Here is an 18,017-nt window from a genome sequence, read left to right on the forward strand (position 1 = left end):
CCTCTATAAAAGAAAAGCAGACACGGTGGCTGGTCAGTGCTTAGGTGATGCTCACGCCGCGATGTCATGTGACTTAACAGTAATAATGTAAAAAACAATCTGCTCATATGTTGATTTCGGACAACAGCTACATTGATAAATGTCTAGACTTGTATGGAAAACTTTTTATGTACATACATATGTAATAACATATATGTAAGTGCCATTTAAACTGGCCGGTTCAAAATATGATTTAGATTTTATTATTCGCTTTTATGCCATAAAAATTGCAACTATGAAGGGTATTATAGTTTCTAGTTTCGATGCAGTCGAAATTAATGTTTTTTCTTGTTTTATCGTATATTTAAATGGATAAACATAAACTATAAACCGAATTAAAATTTTTATTTAAAAAATTAAAATAGATATAATAATGGACAACTAATGCGCTACAAAAGAAAACAAATGTAGTTAAAACAGCTAAATAACTAACAATCTAATAGCAGTTACGAAATAAATTATACATTTTAAGCTTTGGGGATTTCAAATTCACTTGATGGTCGCAGAACAACTTTACGCGTACGTAAGGAATAAGTGCGTTGGTCATCTAGTGGCTCTGCAATAAAATTCGGACACAAAATAAATTGGTATCAAATAAAGTGAATTATTTATTTGAGTTGTTTACCTTCTGTGCTAGTTTGCATACGTTGTTCTTCATCTTCGCTAGGCTCATCATCTTCTAAAGTAAACTTGAATTTTTTAACACGCAATTTTTCGCTAAAAATCACACTCTTCGGTTTACCCTTAGCCGTGCCGGGTGTCTTTAATATAGACTTCCGACCAACATTCACTGCTGGTGGTGATGTCTGGGTGGGCGTAGGAACCTTGGGTAACACCTTTGATTCTTTGCTGAGAGCGTTCGAATCGAGGGGTAATTCAATGAAGTTTGGTGTGCCACTCCGACGGCGTGATTTATATGCATTTCCGGCAAGAGCGCTACGCAACAAATCGGTACTGCCAGCTAATGCTCTTTCCATACTATTAATGCTGCGACGCAATTCATTGCCGCATGCCTTAATAGATTTAGGTGATTCTGCCGCGATGCGTGAAAGACGTCTATGCGCAGCTGCAGCAGCAATTACTTTACTATCGGCAGGCAAACTAATAACTGTGGCTGCCGCTGATAGCGATTTGCGATCACGTACAACCACCGAAACACGACGCGGTGTGCTATTGTTGTTCTCACCACCTGAACCAATTTTCGGAGTGCCACTTTGGGAACGACGTTTTCGCTGACGCGTCGGTGTTAATATCATTGCACCATCTATGTTTGCACCTGGATCAGCTGTAGTTTCTTTGTTTTTGCGCATCTCTGCGTGCATTTTGCGTAACATTGCCTGTAAACCACTACTGGCTTTAGCTGTTTTTACTGGCGCTTTTGGTTTCTTTACTTTATTCAATTTCGGCTTGGGTTTTATTTTGTCTTGTTTGATTTCCTCCACATCGTCGGGATCGGACCAATTATTTGCTTTCCAACGTTTCAAATTTTCGAAACGTTTCTCCACATTATCGACCTGTAGGCAAACAATTTATTTATATATATGTATATATTTTTTTTATTGATTGAAATCACCTGTAAATTTAACATAGACCAAAAACCTTCCAAGTCCACATCAGTAATAAGTTTAGTATCTTCGCTACCATCATCAGCAGCGGCCGTACCTTTTGCACCACTTTCACAACGATCAATTAGTCCTTTGAACTGTTGGAACTTTTTACTGGTTAGCAGTTTTGTTTGTCCAATGGTAACGTTGATCATGTCCTCTCCACCAGTCTTTTGTAAAAGCGGTAAGTTTTGGCTTTTGTATTCATCCCATTCGTCGCATAATGTATGTAAGCGTTCGATTTCGTTTTGCAGCTGTAGCCGGAAATAACGCACCGCCTCGAGTATTCGGCGGGCTTCAACACTAACCGGCGTAGCAACTGATGATTTGCACGGTGTTTCTGGTTTATTTGCTTCTTCGGTTTTTGTCAATGTCGTGGATAATAAGGTGTCATCCCCATTTGGAAGGTAAATACTATCCCGCTTTTCGCGTTCCTTACGCGCGCTAACTTTACCACGCGACACCGAAACAAAAGAGCTGATATAGTTTACAGGACGTTCTGGTTCAGTGGGAGGAGGAGTTTTTGGCATTAATGTTGTATGGCCTGTCATAATACAAATAAATTAAAGAAAATTTACGTCAATAAAAAATAAATAAATAAAAGAAAAACGTAAACTTCTCTCTACTTTTTTTAACATCAAAGGGTAGGAAATAATCTTAAAAATTAGTTTTATCATATATAAATATATTGATATGTACCCACCTTTATTACTTGAGTCGTTTGGTTGAGCGTCAACCATTGTTAGTTCCGTCTGATTAGTAGGTATGCTCGCCTTCTCTTCGTTTTCTACATCCCCTGTATCTGAATCACTTTCTAGTTCTGACAACCCGACCGAATAACGTACAAAATTAAATTTACTCTTCTGTCTTTGAATTTGATTTTGAGGCAAGGGTTTAACAGCATTTGGTAGCAGCGCGCGCTTAGCTGAAGTTGAACTGTGCGTATGGATATTTTGATTGGATTCTGTTTCTTCTTTATTATTATTAACAACCATTTTGGAATTAACAGGACTTATATTAGGTGCATTGGCACTGTGTGGTGAAAGCGATTTTACACGTGTTGACGTAACAAATGGTTCAAATGGATTGATATTTAGCAAATCTGTTGGCGTTTCCGCAATAGCGAATGCCGCATCAGCAGTACAAATACGCTTACCACCCAATAATGTTTTACCTTTAATGGTAATTTTGCTAGGGGCTGTTGGACGGTTAAATTTTGAAACCTGCGTACTTTTTGCCTTAAAATTTGTTGCAAGTTTCGCATTGCGATGTTCGTTTACTTGGGCAGTAACTCGTTTGCTTTGCACTAGATGTGACTTTCCTATAACTCCAGTATTTCCAACAATACCGGCATTAGGTAGTTTAGCATTCGTTCCAACCTTTAAAGGTTGTGCCAGTGGCTTCCTAAATAATGTCCCATGCGCTTTTACTGGTTGTGGATGCGCAAATTTTGTTGCATTATTTAAACGATTTACAAAAGTCTTCGTAACCTTGTCAACACTATTGGCTTTGAACCCAGAAGTCGATTTTAATTGTTCGTTCATAGGTGCTTTTTGACATGTATTCAATGTGGATTTTTGTATAGCAGATGCTTGAGATGCTACATTGCTAGGATATGTAAGACCTTTTTTGTTAGGGGCGATTACTGCTGTAGGCTTAGTTACCGCATTTGTTGTTGTTTGAGGGGTTTTCACAGATTTCGTGCTACTTGACTTGGTGATTGTAGCAGCTTTTATTGATTTTAGCGCCGACGTAGCTGGGGTTGTAGTTGCATTTTTCGTCAAAGTGGAAATTGCCGGAGTTCTACTAACTGCCGACGGCTTTTTGACATCGGCTTTTATGGCATTATCTTGTTTATTTTTTGGCGGTGTTGGCACAGCTGTGTAGAATGACTTTCGATCATTTTCAATTATCCTTTTAGCTGCTGAAGTCTAAAATAAAAATAATTATAATTTACGAATAACATTTCAAAATAAAAAAATTACCATTTTTGAAACAGGATTTTTTAATCCTATAGGTGGCTTAAAAGTTTTATGATCCTTTGGTACAAAGGTGGCAATTTCTTTGCTTCTCACTTTACTTGTAACTGCAGTAACCGACTTAACTCCATCACTAAAAGTATTGCCGCCAACTCCACCGCTGGGTACAAATGGTCGTTTTTTCGGTTCCAGTCTTTTCTGCTCTTTCAGTTTGTGTGCCTCTTTCCATTGTATAAATTTCAACAAAAATGCTTCTTGTCGCGTAGACTTTTCAGAATTTTTTTTGCTAGTTGCTACCAATGCTATCCGCGACTTATTGATCTCAGTCTGATCAGTACTTTTTGCCTCTTTGCATTTCGAGGCAGTTAAGATCTCTTCAACAACGTCGACATTCTCTTTATTTTCAAAGCATATTTCATTATTTTCATTTACAAATTCTTTATGTTCTAATTGGTTTTCCTTTTCAAATGATTTTTTTGGCGTCGGGCTAACATTGAAATTACGTCCGCTTTCAAAGATTTCTCTGCGTTTTTTGGCGCGATTTGCATTTTGCAATTCTCGATTTGTCCGATTATGTTGCGCCGGACTCATCATGGAAGAATTTTCTTTATATAGACTACGGTAGCGATCCATTATAAACAATTATTTAACTTCTTATCGAAAATTATATTTAAAGGAGCCAATCACTTTACAAAAATAACTTCACGGACAAACACAAAAGGATTCAGTATAAAAATTCAAACGCTTTGGGTATTTCAGACTGATCAAACCGAAATTTCCCAATGAGGAAATTTTTAGAGTTGCCAAGTCCGAAAGGCATACTTACAATTCTTTTTGGATGCTTCATTAAGATGGTCAGGCTTACTATTATTTATTATTGCCATAATTTACCGAATTTTCTATTAATTATATCATATATTATGAAAAAAACCATATAAATTATAAAAAGCTGTAAAGAAAGCTTAACATATGAGAACAGATAAATTTTAGCAAATATTAAGGCAACATACATCTACAAACTGCGTTCATAGATTTGATTATAATTCCATGGAAACGCAATAATCAGCTGATTTGCCATAACAACACATTTTGTAGCTGACATTTAAGAGCAACATATAAAAACTAACTTTATGAAATAGAAATGTTACGAAGTTTAAAAATAGGAAAGAGGCTAAACAAAGTGTTCTTATTTTATCGGAAAAACTCAACTCTGACAACAGCCCATAACACAGGGAATGTATACGATTGTATAGTGATAGGAGGTGGTCATGCCGGTACAGAAGCATGTGCGGCGGCGGCCAGAATGAATGCACGGACTTTGTTGATTACACACAAACTGGATACAATTGGAGAAATGTCATGTAATCCATCCTTTGGTGGAATCGGAAAGGGACATTTGATGCGCGAAGTCGATGCATTGGATGGATTATGCGCACGTTGTTGTGACGTTTCTGGGGTGCAGTATAAAATTTTAAATCGAAGACGTGGACCTGCTGTCTGGGGACCACGGGCGCAAATCGATCGTAAACTGTATAAGGAAGCTGTGCAAAAAGAATTATTCAATATGACAGACTTAGAAATACGTAGCGCAGCAGTGGATGATTTGTTTATAGATGCAGCAGACGATGGAAAAACGCAATATTGCAAAGGTGTAGTACTCCAAAGTGGTGAAATTGTATATAGTCACACCGTCATATTGACCACAGGAACATTTTTGCGAGCAAACATCAACATAGGACTTGAAGTGCGACCTGCAGGGAGAATAGGCGATGAGCCGGCAATGGCATTGGGTCAATCACTGGAAACAATAGGATTTCGAATGGGACGTTTAAAAACGGGTACTCCTCCGCGCATTGCCAAAGATTCCATTGATTACGATCGAATAACTCGTCATTCGGGTGATAATCCACCAATACCATTTTCTTTTTTGAATGACAGAGTTTGGATTGAGGCAGACCAACAAATGCCATGCTACCTAACGCATACAACATTACGTGTTAATGATATTGTGAAAAAAAACTTGCATGTAAACCGTCATGTGACTGAAGAAATTACAGGTCCCCGGTACTGTCCATCTATCGAGTCAAAAGTATTACGATTTGGTGAAAAGGAACATCAAATCTGGCTGGAACCAGAGGGGTTCGAAAGTAAATTAATCTACCCACAGGGACTCTCATGTACGCTGCCATACGAACAACAAGTGGAATTAGTACATAGCATTCACGGCTTAGAAAAAGCTAAAGTGGAACAACCTGGTTATGGTGTAGAATATGATTTTATTGATCCGCGTGAACTTTTTCCCACGCTGGAAACGAAACGGGTGGAAAATCTGTTTTTTGCTGGACAAATAAACGGCACTACTGGTTATGAAGAGGCAGCAGCGCAAGGTATAATTGCCGGTGCCAATGCGGCTAGCAAAGCAAAATATGCATACAACGCTGAAACTGAAAACAATAAACTCCACCAACTGAAAATTAGTCGAACTGAAGGTTATATTGGCGTACTCATTGATGATCTAACAACTTTGGGTACAAATGAGCCGTATCGTATGTTTACTAGTCGCGCTGAATTTCGTCTCTCACTACGACCAGATAATGCAGATTTACGTCTAACAGAAAAAGGCTACAACATTGGTGTAGTCAGCGAAAAACGTTTTAAAATTTTTAAGGATACAGAACAAAAACTATATCTTGCCATTGAACAACTGAAATCTCTGCAACAACATTCCAATTATTGGCGACGTAAGCTTGGCATACGCGAGGCAAAAGCTTCAGTGGAAAAAAGCGCATTCGATATGCTTGGCATTCCGGCAGATAATATAACGTTGACACAAATGATAGAACTGCAACCAGAAGTTTTGGGTTGGTTACGAAACGAGCGTGTGATATGTGAACGCTTAAAAATCGAAGCGTTGTACGCCTATTTTGTGACTGAACAGCAGCGTGACGTCGAAGATGTACGGCGCGAAGAAGGTTTACCAATACCAGTTGATATTGACTACTTCGCCAAAACGTTAAGCCTTTCGAATGAGGAACGACAAAAGTTGGCTTTGATACAACCGCAGACTATAGCAGCAGCGAGTCGTATACAGGGTGTGACACCCGCAACTATTGTCCGTTTGCTGAAATATGTAAAACGTGGCCCAGGTGCGGCGCAAGTGATAGATGCATAAAACGAGAGTCATGGCGAAAGAAAAACGAATGTTAGTATAGTCTAGTTTAACCAAAATTTAGCACAAATTATATCGTCAAACGAATCAAAAATAAATACATTGATTCTTTTACAAACTAAAAATAAATACAATAGTTCTTTTAAAGTAACTTTCCTGGCATTTAGTATTTTTCTTTGGAAAATTACAAACTTTCCCCTTTTAAAGGATTTATGTTTATAATGCCAGAAGGAAACGTCGAAGACCTTATAAAATACATATTTACATATATACTCATTTCTCGGAACTGCCGATAGCGGACCACTAAAGTATATAGTTGCCATACAAACGGTACAATCAAAATTAAGTTCTTGTATGGAAAACGTTTTTTATTTGACGAGATATCTACACGGGCATGGATTATTGTCTAAGTCAACAGTGCCATCTCCAAATAAAATGAATGAAAATTATTTTACTAAGTATATTCTAGCTTCGATGCAACCGAAACTAATGCTTTTTGTTTTGATTAAAAAATATAATTATTTTAAATAACACAACAATGTTACGATTTATTTGTTTAATTTTTTGCTTTATTATTTGTAATACATTTATGTTTTTAATATTACGGGAATGAAGTAAAGTGCTGACAAATCGTGGCAGAGCGGCTTAAAATAACCAAATAGTTACTAAAAGTCAATAATAACACATTTATGCTAGACAAAAGTTATTAAATTACACAAATGGAGGTACATTTTCACTCAAGCGTATTGTGTATGCTATTTAGGTATGCGAATCTATGTGTATGTATATTTGTATGTCTTTCTAAAAATTCTACGCGATTACGTTTGCTATTTTTTCTCACTACTATTGTACACAATAAATTAACTACTAAATAACGAATCGCTAGAAATAAATTATTGCCACATGCACGAGGCACACATACGTTCTCCATGTTAACCAGGATAATACTTGGTGTACATATATTTGTTCCTTTATATTATTGGTATTAGTTTTTGCTATTTGATTTTGCAATTGCATTCATTAAAGTTACGTAAGAGAAGAAGAAGACAAATTGCTTTTTTTTTAATTCCACAAAACTTATGTTACAAAGTGAATGACATAACCTCAAATTATTAATATATTTAAGGCGAAAAGTATAATAAATGTTTATAGTTTTGGGGAAACCAATTCATTGTGTTTCGTTGTAATTGTTTAGTTGTTTTTATTCACTTATATAATATTTTTGTTTTTAATTTTATTTAGTATTTATTTAAGCAGTAAGATTAAACTTTTGTATTTTATATGATTAAGCATATGAAACAAATCGAATTATAGCATAAGAAATATGTAGATTTAAATTTAAATATTTTCAAATTGAATTGCACTATATTGCAGAAAATTGCACAAATAACTTGTAATACACTTTATATATTCTTTTATAATATACATATACATATATATATACCACATGTATATACAAACTACACTGATCTATATTTTAGCTTTTATTTGCACAAAAAATATCAGAGAGGCGAAAAAATACAAATACACTAATATTTGTCTAATTGACACGCCTTAATTGCACCTTAAATAATCTGGAATATTTTTTAAGCGATTTAAATTAGCTTGCTGAATTTATTTGTAATTTGATGGATTTTCAATTGACGATCAGCCAGTAGCTTTAAGAACTGTAAATTTAATTTTGTTTTTGGGGATTCTTAGTTTGTTACAGTTCCGCAAAGTTGCAAAATTATACAAAACAAAAAAAAAACTTAAAATTAACACAATTATTATTTTTTTCTTCCAACAAAAAACATATAAAAATATACATACATATAATAAAACCTTTTTCACATAAACAAATAGTCTTTTAATTTTTTTCTTTTAAAATACCAATGCTTCAATTATAGTTAAGAAGGTGTGGAGATTCTTTAATAACAATTAAAACCAAATTACTGGCATGTTTTTTATAAGATTTCTGGTACTGGAAGACACTATAAACTAAACTAAAACAATACAATGAAACTTATAACTAAAAAATCAAAATATAAATCGTGTTTATTTTATATATGCATACAAATGCTGCGCCGACTTGAAGAATTTTCTAAAAATGAAATATTAACTCTGTGTATTAATACGTATGTTGTAATTGTGATTATCGTGCGGTTCGTAGTTTATAACAACAGGCATTATAGCCGAATTATTGTACCACTCGTTACTACTGGATTTATTGTTTAGCAAACTTAGCCGCTACAACAGTTCTAGATAACAATGGACCGTCTTTAAGCAATTTTTCTACAACATATTTTGCTCGCAACATATTATTGCACATTTTAAAAATTATTAATTTTTTCATTTTGTAGCGGTGTTATTCGATTTATATATTTATTTTTTGTATTATTTTTATATTATTGTACTGCAATTTCTAGGTCAATTTAACATTGCTATTTGTATATACCGTCTATGTTGTTAGTTCTTTGCTTGTATTCTGCATTTTACGCAACGCTAAATAAATAGGTATAAATTAAATAAATTTTATGAGTATTTGTGGATTTCCTTAACATTGCTTTTTTAAACATATGGAACGTGTGGTGTACATTTTTTTTTTGCTTTGCATAAGTGAACTATTGCACTTTAAATGCTATTATCAGACGTTTTCTTAATAATCATTATTGCCTGCATACGTGTCATTTCCTTCGTTATCGAGCATTTCGAGAAAAGCGCGTGGTACCAGTCCCTTCAATAAGCCCTGCTTGCCATACATGTAATCCGGATTCACAGGTGAGCATTCAGTTACGAATATTACCTAAAAAAGAAAAATTAAATAACTATACACTCATCTATTACAAAGATTTCGCGTACCTCGTTAGCATTTAAATTCAATTCGGTGTGATCTTTTGCATCGTAAGCGCATAGCACACGTGCGCGTCGCATTTGGTCAGCATTCAGTATTGGATCACCTGGGTTGCGTCTTCTAGCACCGCTGCCAGCAGCCACACCGGCTGCAGCACCACCGCCAGCGTTGCCAATGCCAACGCCAGCATTGAGTCCTAGGCCACCAGTGGCACTACCATCATTATCGTTGTATATATCGATCGGTACGTATGGGGTGGGGCCTCCCAAACTAAGCAAAATAATATATGATATAATGAGCCACATTACGAGGATATTAGGAAAAACTACATGTAACACTATTATATGTAGGTTAAGTAATTACAGGCTGAGTATATTAATTAGAAGGAAGTTTAGAGCTATATATAATTATACAAATAATACCTTACAGCTAAGATTAATTTCGCACCTTTTTCCATACACATACATACTAGATATTATCGCAATCAACTAAAAATTAATAATCTGCTTTGTAATATAATATGAGAACTATTTCATATTCAAGAAATTGTATTTTATATTTAATAAATTTAAAATATTTTAATTTAATTTCGAAATCAGGGCTGCGAATTTTATGGTCCAAATATTTTTGATTAAAAATTTAAAAACTAATTTTTAATCCCAATTTTAGAATTAAAGACTTTTAAAATCAGAAATTGGAAATTATTCTACTAATAAAAATTGAAGATTTTATTTTTAATTATAAACATCTTGGGTTAACAATTGAAAAAAAACTTTAATTTAATAATTTGATTGACAAATAAAAATGTATGTTTCAATTAAAATCTGAATTGAATTTATTTGTAACTGAAACACTACAGTTAAAAGCTGTTAAACACAAATAAGAAATTTTCCGTTTTTAATTTTTAATTATAAGGGTATTTGGGATTCAAAATTAAAAAAAAAGGACGATTTTTATAATTAATGTTTTTTTTTCAGGTATTTGATTATTTTATTTTCAATACAGTATTTGAATTGGAAATTTAAAAATTATTTTTAATAAAGATTTTCGGGGTTACAAAAAAAATATTCAATAACTTTTTTAATGTTTCAATTTTGTTTTTCATTTACGATATATGAGACGATTCAGATCACTAAAAAATGCAGCTCATGTATTCCTGCATTTAATTTACTTTTAATTTTTAATAACTTTTCTTCCTCTCCTCTTGTATGACATACATATAAGTACCTTTTGTATTTGAAACCTTTTTATGCCTTTTATGTACTTTAATATTAATAACATGTGCATTTTATAAGGATTGGAAAAAAGTATTTTACACAATTATCTTGAGGTTTCATACTTTATGCTTTATATTTATATTATTTATAGTGCATCGTAATACAACAACAACGAGCGTGAATATATTATTTGATTTATTAATTAATTACAATTTTGATTCTAATATGAGGTTTTGAGTTTTCAAAGTTATTTTTTATCGTACATACATACTTGCAATATGCAAGTAAATATTACTCATTCATATGTTAAACTTTCAATATCGCGATTAGCTCTATTCGTTTTATTTAAATTCATAATATTGCTTAAATCGTAAAGCACAACCTGAATATGTATATTTTTTATACTAAATTATATACATATGTATATATTTTCACTCTCTTCTCGTTTAAACTGAAGTTATAGCACTGGTATCAAATTCAATATCATATTGTTCTAAAATTTGTGTTGTTGCAAACGGATTTGTAGTATTATTTTGATTTTGAAATGTTCCATTAGTATTTTGTTGATGTTCATTAATGTTAACATTATTATGCTTATTAATATCAACAGTGTGGAAATTATTTAAATCATCATTATCACTGAATTCATTAACTTCATGTGTTTCGTTACTGTTAAGCGTTGCATGGATATTTGAAAGCAATACGGTGTTGGGAGGCCCATCCACATCTTCGCTGTTTATGCGTAGTCGTGGCTTTGCGGGACGTAGTCTGCAAACCAATTGAGGTTTTGTTTCACTGATTTATTAAGTTCCATTTTACTTAAGATACTATTTAATATAAAAGTACATACATACATATATTAAATATGAAAGTTCAATATATACATATATATTTATTTTTTGCGTGCTTATAAAGAATGATTAAAAACTAAGGTGCGGAAAATACTATCATACTCTAATTAATAAAACGTGCAAACTTACAATTAGCTTACTTGACTTACTTGGCCAAATCGCGTTGCAAATTGTTCATTGCATCCATGCAGTGCTTGTAATAACGCACCTGTGTTTCAACAAATGCATGTAAATGTCTTAAATGAGATGCCTGTGAAGTGCTGATGCCCTCAAGTAATACTTTGGTAATCTCTGACTGACGATCGAATTCCGCCTGTGCGACACGCAAGTCACGTTCGGCCTGTATGTATTAATATGCATTTTAAGTGGATCGGGTATTGTGTAAAATGGTTAACTAATGAAATAATGTTTACACATTCGTTATCTTTAAGTACCTGCTCAAGTACTGCCTCTGGGGAGACACCATCTTTCTAACAATTCCAAAATAAAGCAGCGTGCAAATATTCATATTTTATTAAAAACAATAATATCATGAATATAACGCTTAAATAATAAACGAAGCCACAATTTGTTCAAAGAGCTCCAATGATGATCAATTATTTTATATTTCTACTTTATACCCTGAACAGAGTATATTAAGTCTGTTGCGAAATTTCTCTCCGGAGAAATTGTTAACATCAGACCAATATAGCACATAGCTCCTGTACAAACTGAATGACCAAAACCATCCTCGTACGGATAAGTTTTTTTTTACCAGATATATTCACGAAATTTAGCATGGCTTATGGTTCAAGGCAAAGGACCATTTTCCAAAAATCTGTTCGAACAAACTGACGGATCAAAGTCAAGTTCTTGTAAAAAAAAACATTTGGATTTGTGAAAGGTAATTTAGCTTCGGCTAACCGAAGTTAACGTTTGTTTTTCATGCGTTTGGGCCATTTTATAATATTAAAACTGTATAATATTAAAACTTACCGCCTGTTGTCCTAACATGCTTCTAGCTTTCTTAACCCGATTTTTGCAAGCATCCAAATCAAGTCTAAAATTATTTGTATGGATAAAACAATATGCATATGTACATTAATTGCAAAGTATAACGTTATTGTCAAACTCACCGTTTGGTTTCTAATATACCGCGCTCCTTCGTTATTGTTTTCATTTCACCCTCTAAGAATTTACGCAAAGGTTGAGTGAAACATATGCCGGAGGATGCAATAAAATCTCGTTCGCATTGTCCCAGTTTCTGTTCGGCTTGACCAACTTTTATTAAAGCTTGACCGTATGGTAAATCTTGACCGAAATCTCCACCGGCCTCTATCATACCTAAAGCCAAATGCTCCAAGTTGCTCAGTCGTTGTGGTTTAGTTTTTTCGATTTTTTCAAAAATAAAATCTTCTATGCGATTTTGTGGATTGGGTATTAATACTGTCTCGGTATCACGTACTATTTTCTCTGTCCACGTTTTGGTTATATCGGCGCGTTCAGCTAAATTCTGGAATTCATTATCGTACTCGGTGCGCTCTGTAGTGCCGAGTTTTTCTTCCGTTAGCTAGTGATAAATAATCGATGCGTTGTGAGTGAAGAGGGTAATATTTGAAAACGAAAAAGGAATGGAAACAAAATTATAATGTCAATAAATGTGAGTACATCGATGGTTTAATTTGTCAACTATTATAATTTTACGTATTTTTTCAATTCATGAAATAATCATTCATCGAAACAATGGTGTATTCGAACGGTGTCATAACAAACATAGGATTTGCACCCACCACCCATTGACATAACAGTACACTTAAGGCCGCACGCATATTATTAGACATTTTACCTGCACCACTCTGGACAGAGTACTTCCCGCCTCCTTCACCAGATTTTTTACATTGAAATTTGGTAAATTTATATTCATTTTGCTCAATACGGTCTTTTTGCGGATGGAAAACGTCTGTGCACTACTTTTATAATTATTTTTTAATATTTTCTGATTTATTCTTATATTTGTTCCGTTGAATTTGGATTTTCTAGCAAAGATATCCAATAGAGTCCAATAAGAAAATAAAAATTTGGTGTATGTCGAAGGAAACAAATGAAAACACAGAGTTGCAATTTTTATCGTTTGCTATAGAGACTGCATACGTTTGATTAATTTTTAAATTGAAACCGCTGTAAAACTCATATTGTTAATAATACTCATAGTTAGTTATTTGAATATAACTATTTCATTTTAAGAAAAATTCATTTTTGTTTAATTCTATAAATATATTTAATTAATTGTAAAATTCTTCTTTCGATTTATATAAAGTAATGTATCGACTTCAAATGTTTGTTTTATCTCCAGCGAACAGCTGATTGCAAATTATGATTTCTGGCGGCTTTATTTGCACACAAAACATCTTTTATAAGCTTGAAATATTTTTGTAAATCCCTAAATAGTATGCTATTTAAATAGAAAAATCACATAAAGGCTTCTCTCAACCATATTTCAGAAATGGATGTGACTAAATCAGGAGTAATTATAATTGATCCCTCAACATTTCTCAAAAAGAAAGTAGTGCATTCAACTAATAATCCTCCAAATGGCACGTACAAGTCAACTCCTTCGGAAAAAGAAAAAGAAAAAAGTGTTCCACATGTTCCAAGACCTGTGAAATCTTTGGAGGACCCCATACAGAAGCCAACAAAACTGTATTTTCCTTCACTGAGCATTAAACAAAATAGGAAAATACAGGAAATAAGGGACAACCATAGAAAACGAAATCAACTGCAGAATAATCAAACATCACTAAACCAAAATAAGCAAACTGAAAAACCACTAGTTCAATTTGCCCCAGTTTGTCCGGAAAACACACCACTCACAACGTATATTGAATTGTGAGTATTCTAATATTATTACTTCTTATAGTACTTATAAAATATGATTTTTATGTTAGCATAAATGAAGCCTTATTTGACGACGAGCAATTGGCGAAAAATCAAGATATACCAGCGTACTATTCTGGCGGTGAAGTATTAGAGCTTGAGGAGCAAACACTTGAGTAATAATTTACTTTATTTTCAACTTGTATTATTTGTCTGCTACAAAATATTACATTTTCAGACATGTGCTAGAAAACCCACAAAATAACAGTAGTGCAACATTCACCACAAACGGTGTGCAAACTGAGGAACCGTAAATATAAACAATAAATTATTACCGCTCATAAACTTTTTAAATTTTCCTGTTTTACGTTTCACAGATCGGAAGATCGAATTAATTGTGGATTCGTTAATGTTTCAAAAACTGGCGATGACAAATATTTTAATCTTCGTTGTTTTTATTGCGATGCGGAATTCCCTATATCATTTTGGTCCGAATTTTCAGATCATGTTATCGATACTCATGGTGACCTGGAAAAAGTATTTACCGAAAACGACGTGAAATCTGTAAGCGATGTCGAGTCTCTCAACGATGAAACTGATATTTTCAATGAGCATTTTTCTAATGATGATGTTGAAGTGCATGACACTTCGGGAAAAAAACTGTTTGTCAATTTAATTGATAAAGATCGTTTAAATTGTCTGACTATAAAACCTGAAGTTAAAGAACTATTACCAGAACACTTCGACCATGGTAATGGTTATGATAGTTTCTCTGATGAGGAACCTTATTATATGTCTGCAGAAAATTACGAAGTCTGCTTAGAACACTGTTACGGCAGAATTAGGGTAAGTTGTTGTTTTTGTGTTGTAATTAATATTGCCTAACAGTAATACTAATAAAAATCTGTTTTTACACCTTCTAATGTAGGATAAGAATAAATGTAATACGAAACCTGGGGAAACAATAGATCAGGTAATTAAAAATAATATCACCACATAAAATTATTAGATAATTTCAATTCAAAATTATGGTTGTTGTAGTTTTGAAGGTGCTGAGGGGCACCGACTTTGAAAACCTAAGTTGTGGTGAAAATGTTGTAAAGTTTTGAAATCTTTAAACTTTTAACTTTTTCACTTTTGCAAAGAAATTTAGACACAACATCCTTAAGATATTGGAAAAATAGCACTATCTTCTATCTTAACTAATATTGATTTTACAATTTTGCAGATAAGCTTCGAAAATACCTCCCGTGAAATTGTAATGGATTTCTTGGAACATTTAAAAGGATTTCCCAATTTATGGCAAAGCAACAGCGATTTGAATATCAAAAGATATAAGAATGAGCTAAAAGATTTGTTGGCAATAATGACGGAAAAGTGGAGTCTTAATTTAAAAAAGAGTGTTTTGTGTAAAAATGTTGAAAATATTAAAGCTTGGTTCATTGGTATGACTGAAGCGAAAGGAGGACGTTCAAATATGAAATTCACAGAGAAATACATCGACTATTATACCAAATGTGCAGAATATATGTCTTGCGACGGCGACGTAAAAAAAACAAAGGTGTACTGTGATATATGTAAACAGTTTTGTTATGATGCAGTTGGATTGCAAATTCATAAACATCGTAGGCACAACATGGGTCAACTACCATACGCTTGCAATAAGTGTGATAAGCGATTCGATTATATACATAAATTACGTAAGCATTTACAAAGAAAGCATGTGGTACCTGGATACCTGCTTGAGACTGAGGCCGTTTGCGCCGAATGTGACCAAAAATTTACAGATTCACGTGAATATGTCAAGCATTTGGAAATCCATCCGAAGGGCAATTGCCATTTTGCTTGCGATGTATGTGGGTTTCGTACTAGAACTGCGGGCATTTTGAGACACCACAAACAGCGTCATCAAGAACGTGTAAAAAACGTAGAAAAAATTTATGAATGCGATGAATGTCCATTTCGTTGTACCACCAGTAGCCTGTTAAGGCAGCACAAAAGACGCCATCGAGAGCCTACTTATCAATGTGAACTTTGTCCAAAACGATTTCACTTTTCAACCCTTTTAAAAACGCATATGTCCATTCATAACGGTAGATATGACTATGTTTGTGAAACATGTGGGAAACTTTTCGTAAGGAAAACATATTTAATGGATCATGTGAAGCATATGCATATGGGTTATGGTCATTGTAAAATTTGCAATCGAGTTTACGGCAAGCAATGCATATTTCAAAAACATTTACGCACACAGCATCGACCGTTAATTGGTACAATTGAAGATCTGACACGCCGAACTTTGGTTAACTCAGAAGGACAAAATATAGGCTTGTCAAGTGGTCCACGCTTAAAATGCAGAAAGTACACATATGTTATAGATCCTGTTACGAAAAGGCGTACACTAAAATGCCCTAAATGTGATAAATGTTACAATCAATATGATTCTTTGTACGCACATTATAAAAAGGTCCATGGTGATACAGTACCTGGTTACACCAGGCGGTTAACTGGAAATCAAAAGTTAATAAAAAATCATAAGAAAACTTCTGTGAGATCTGTTAGTGTTGCGCTGGCTGATCCAAATGTAGCAGAAGCAGCAGCTGCTGTTAACACAATTCTCGAGAGTACCAACATAAAAGATGATAGTCCAATAAGTCAAAATAACAGAATAAGTAATTTTAATGAAATTGATACTACTGATAGCAAAACGACAATGGAAAGTGACATTAAAGAGTTCCAGGATGTAACACCAATATCGTCTTTTGAAAAATTTGTTAATAAAATGCATATAATTAACGATTTTGCTCCCGATACCGCCAATCAACCTGAAACTACTGAAAAAAGGAATCCAGAGGCAACTATAAAAGTCGAAAATTGTCTAATGGATTTTGAGTATTTATTAAATAACAGTTCGGCCATAAACTTTTCATAAAAGTTTGTAAATAATTTAATGTTTAAAATAAGATTACTTGGTACGTTTTGTAAATGTATGGGTAAATAATAATTTAAGTAAAGTTAACATTGAATTTGTATGCTTGTCTTGCCTTTATTGGGCACAAAAATTTTTTTATAAGCAGTGGGTAATAATCAACAATGCAGGACAACTTTTTTTAACTTTTGTAACTCTCACTGTGATGAATATTTTTATTATTAATATAAATGTATTAAAGCTCATTTAATATTTAGTTTAATTAGAAAAGAAATTTGTATTTTAAGTTGTGTTGAAATATTTGTGCAATATTTCGTAGTTATACTTGTAAAAGTTTTGGAGATTGTTGAATAGTGGACTCTCTTCCGTTTCGTGGCTCAATAGGTTAGGTATATATTCAAAACCATATTCAAAAAAGCCATATTTAAATATAGCAAAAACGGAATGGTACAACACTGCCGACAACAAAAATGGCAACTCAACAGTGCAACCAACCGAAACTTCTTCATTTACACGAGTAATGACAAAAACAAAAGCGGCATC

At 33.6% G+C, this 18,017-nt stretch overlaps 4 protein-coding genes across 8 annotated transcripts; 2 read left to right on the forward strand and 2 right to left on the reverse strand.

The window, feature by feature from the left end:
* Positions 1-410: 410 nt before the first annotated feature.
* On the reverse strand, positions 411-4,308 carry LOC120772196 (guanylate kinase-associated protein mars). The gene is made up of 5 exons (XM_040100661.1): positions 3,629-4,308; positions 2,347-3,574; positions 1,613-2,187; positions 665-1,553; positions 411-595 (listed from the first exon to the last, which is right to left on the reverse strand). Exons 1-5 carry the CDS (start codon positions 4,253-4,255, stop codon positions 507-509), a joined length of 3,408 nt encoding a protein of 1,135 aa, XP_039956595.1. The 5' UTR covers positions 4,256-4,308; the 3' UTR covers positions 411-506.
* Positions 4,309-4,678: 370 nt separating this feature from the next.
* Positions 4,679-6,889, forward strand: LOC120772065 (protein MTO1 homolog, mitochondrial). Its single transcript, XM_040100451.1, has one exon. The coding sequence runs from the start codon at positions 4,764-4,766 to the stop codon at positions 6,792-6,794; it is 2,031 nt and encodes a 676-aa protein (XP_039956385.1). The 5' UTR covers positions 4,679-4,763; the 3' UTR covers positions 6,795-6,889.
* A 1,496-nt stretch (positions 6,890-8,385) lies between these two features.
* Positions 8,386-13,761, reverse strand: LOC120770388 (endophilin-B1). 4 transcript variants are annotated; one of them, XM_040097813.1, is made up of 8 exons: positions 13,518-13,761; positions 12,808-13,241; positions 12,668-12,731; positions 12,127-12,162; positions 11,842-12,032; positions 11,458-11,609; positions 11,294-11,352; positions 8,386-9,576 (listed from the first exon to the last, which is right to left on the reverse strand). In XM_040097813.1, the coding sequence occupies exons 1-8, from the start codon at positions 13,593-13,595 to the stop codon at positions 9,430-9,432; spliced, it is 1,161 nt and encodes a 386-aa protein (XP_039953747.1). In that variant the 5' UTR covers positions 13,596-13,761; the 3' UTR covers positions 8,386-9,429. The 4 variants fall into 4 exon arrangements, with proteins under 4 accessions (XP_039953747.1, XP_039953748.1, XP_039953745.1 ...); XM_040097814.1 differs by lacking the exon at positions 12,127-12,162; XM_040097811.1 differs by lacking the exons at positions 11,294-11,352; positions 11,458-11,609 and adding an exon at positions 9,633-9,894 and having other exon boundaries at positions 13,518-13,595.
* Positions 13,762-14,053: 292 nt separating this feature from the next.
* Positions 14,054-17,564, forward strand: LOC120770387. 2 transcript variants are annotated; one of them, XM_040097810.1, is made up of 7 exons: positions 14,054-14,103; positions 14,173-14,557; positions 14,617-14,721; positions 14,784-14,855; positions 14,923-15,391; positions 15,474-15,518; positions 15,774-17,564. In XM_040097810.1, the coding sequence occupies exons 2-7, from the start codon at positions 14,175-14,177 to the stop codon at positions 17,475-17,477; spliced, it is 2,778 nt and encodes a 925-aa protein (XP_039953744.1). In that variant the 5' UTR covers positions 14,054-14,103; positions 14,173-14,174; the 3' UTR covers positions 17,478-17,564. The 2 variants fall into 2 exon arrangements, with proteins under 2 accessions (XP_039953744.1, XP_039953743.1); XM_040097809.1 differs by lacking the exon at positions 14,054-14,103 and having other exon boundaries at positions 14,110-14,557.
* The last annotated feature ends 453 nt before the right edge of the window (positions 17,565-18,017 follow it).

The sequence above is a fragment of the Bactrocera tryoni genome, chromosome 3, assembly GCF_016617805.1.
Source record: "Bactrocera tryoni isolate S06 chromosome 3, CSIRO_BtryS06_freeze2, whole genome shotgun sequence".
NCBI lineage: Eukaryota > Metazoa > Arthropoda > Insecta > Diptera > Tephritidae > Bactrocera > Bactrocera tryoni.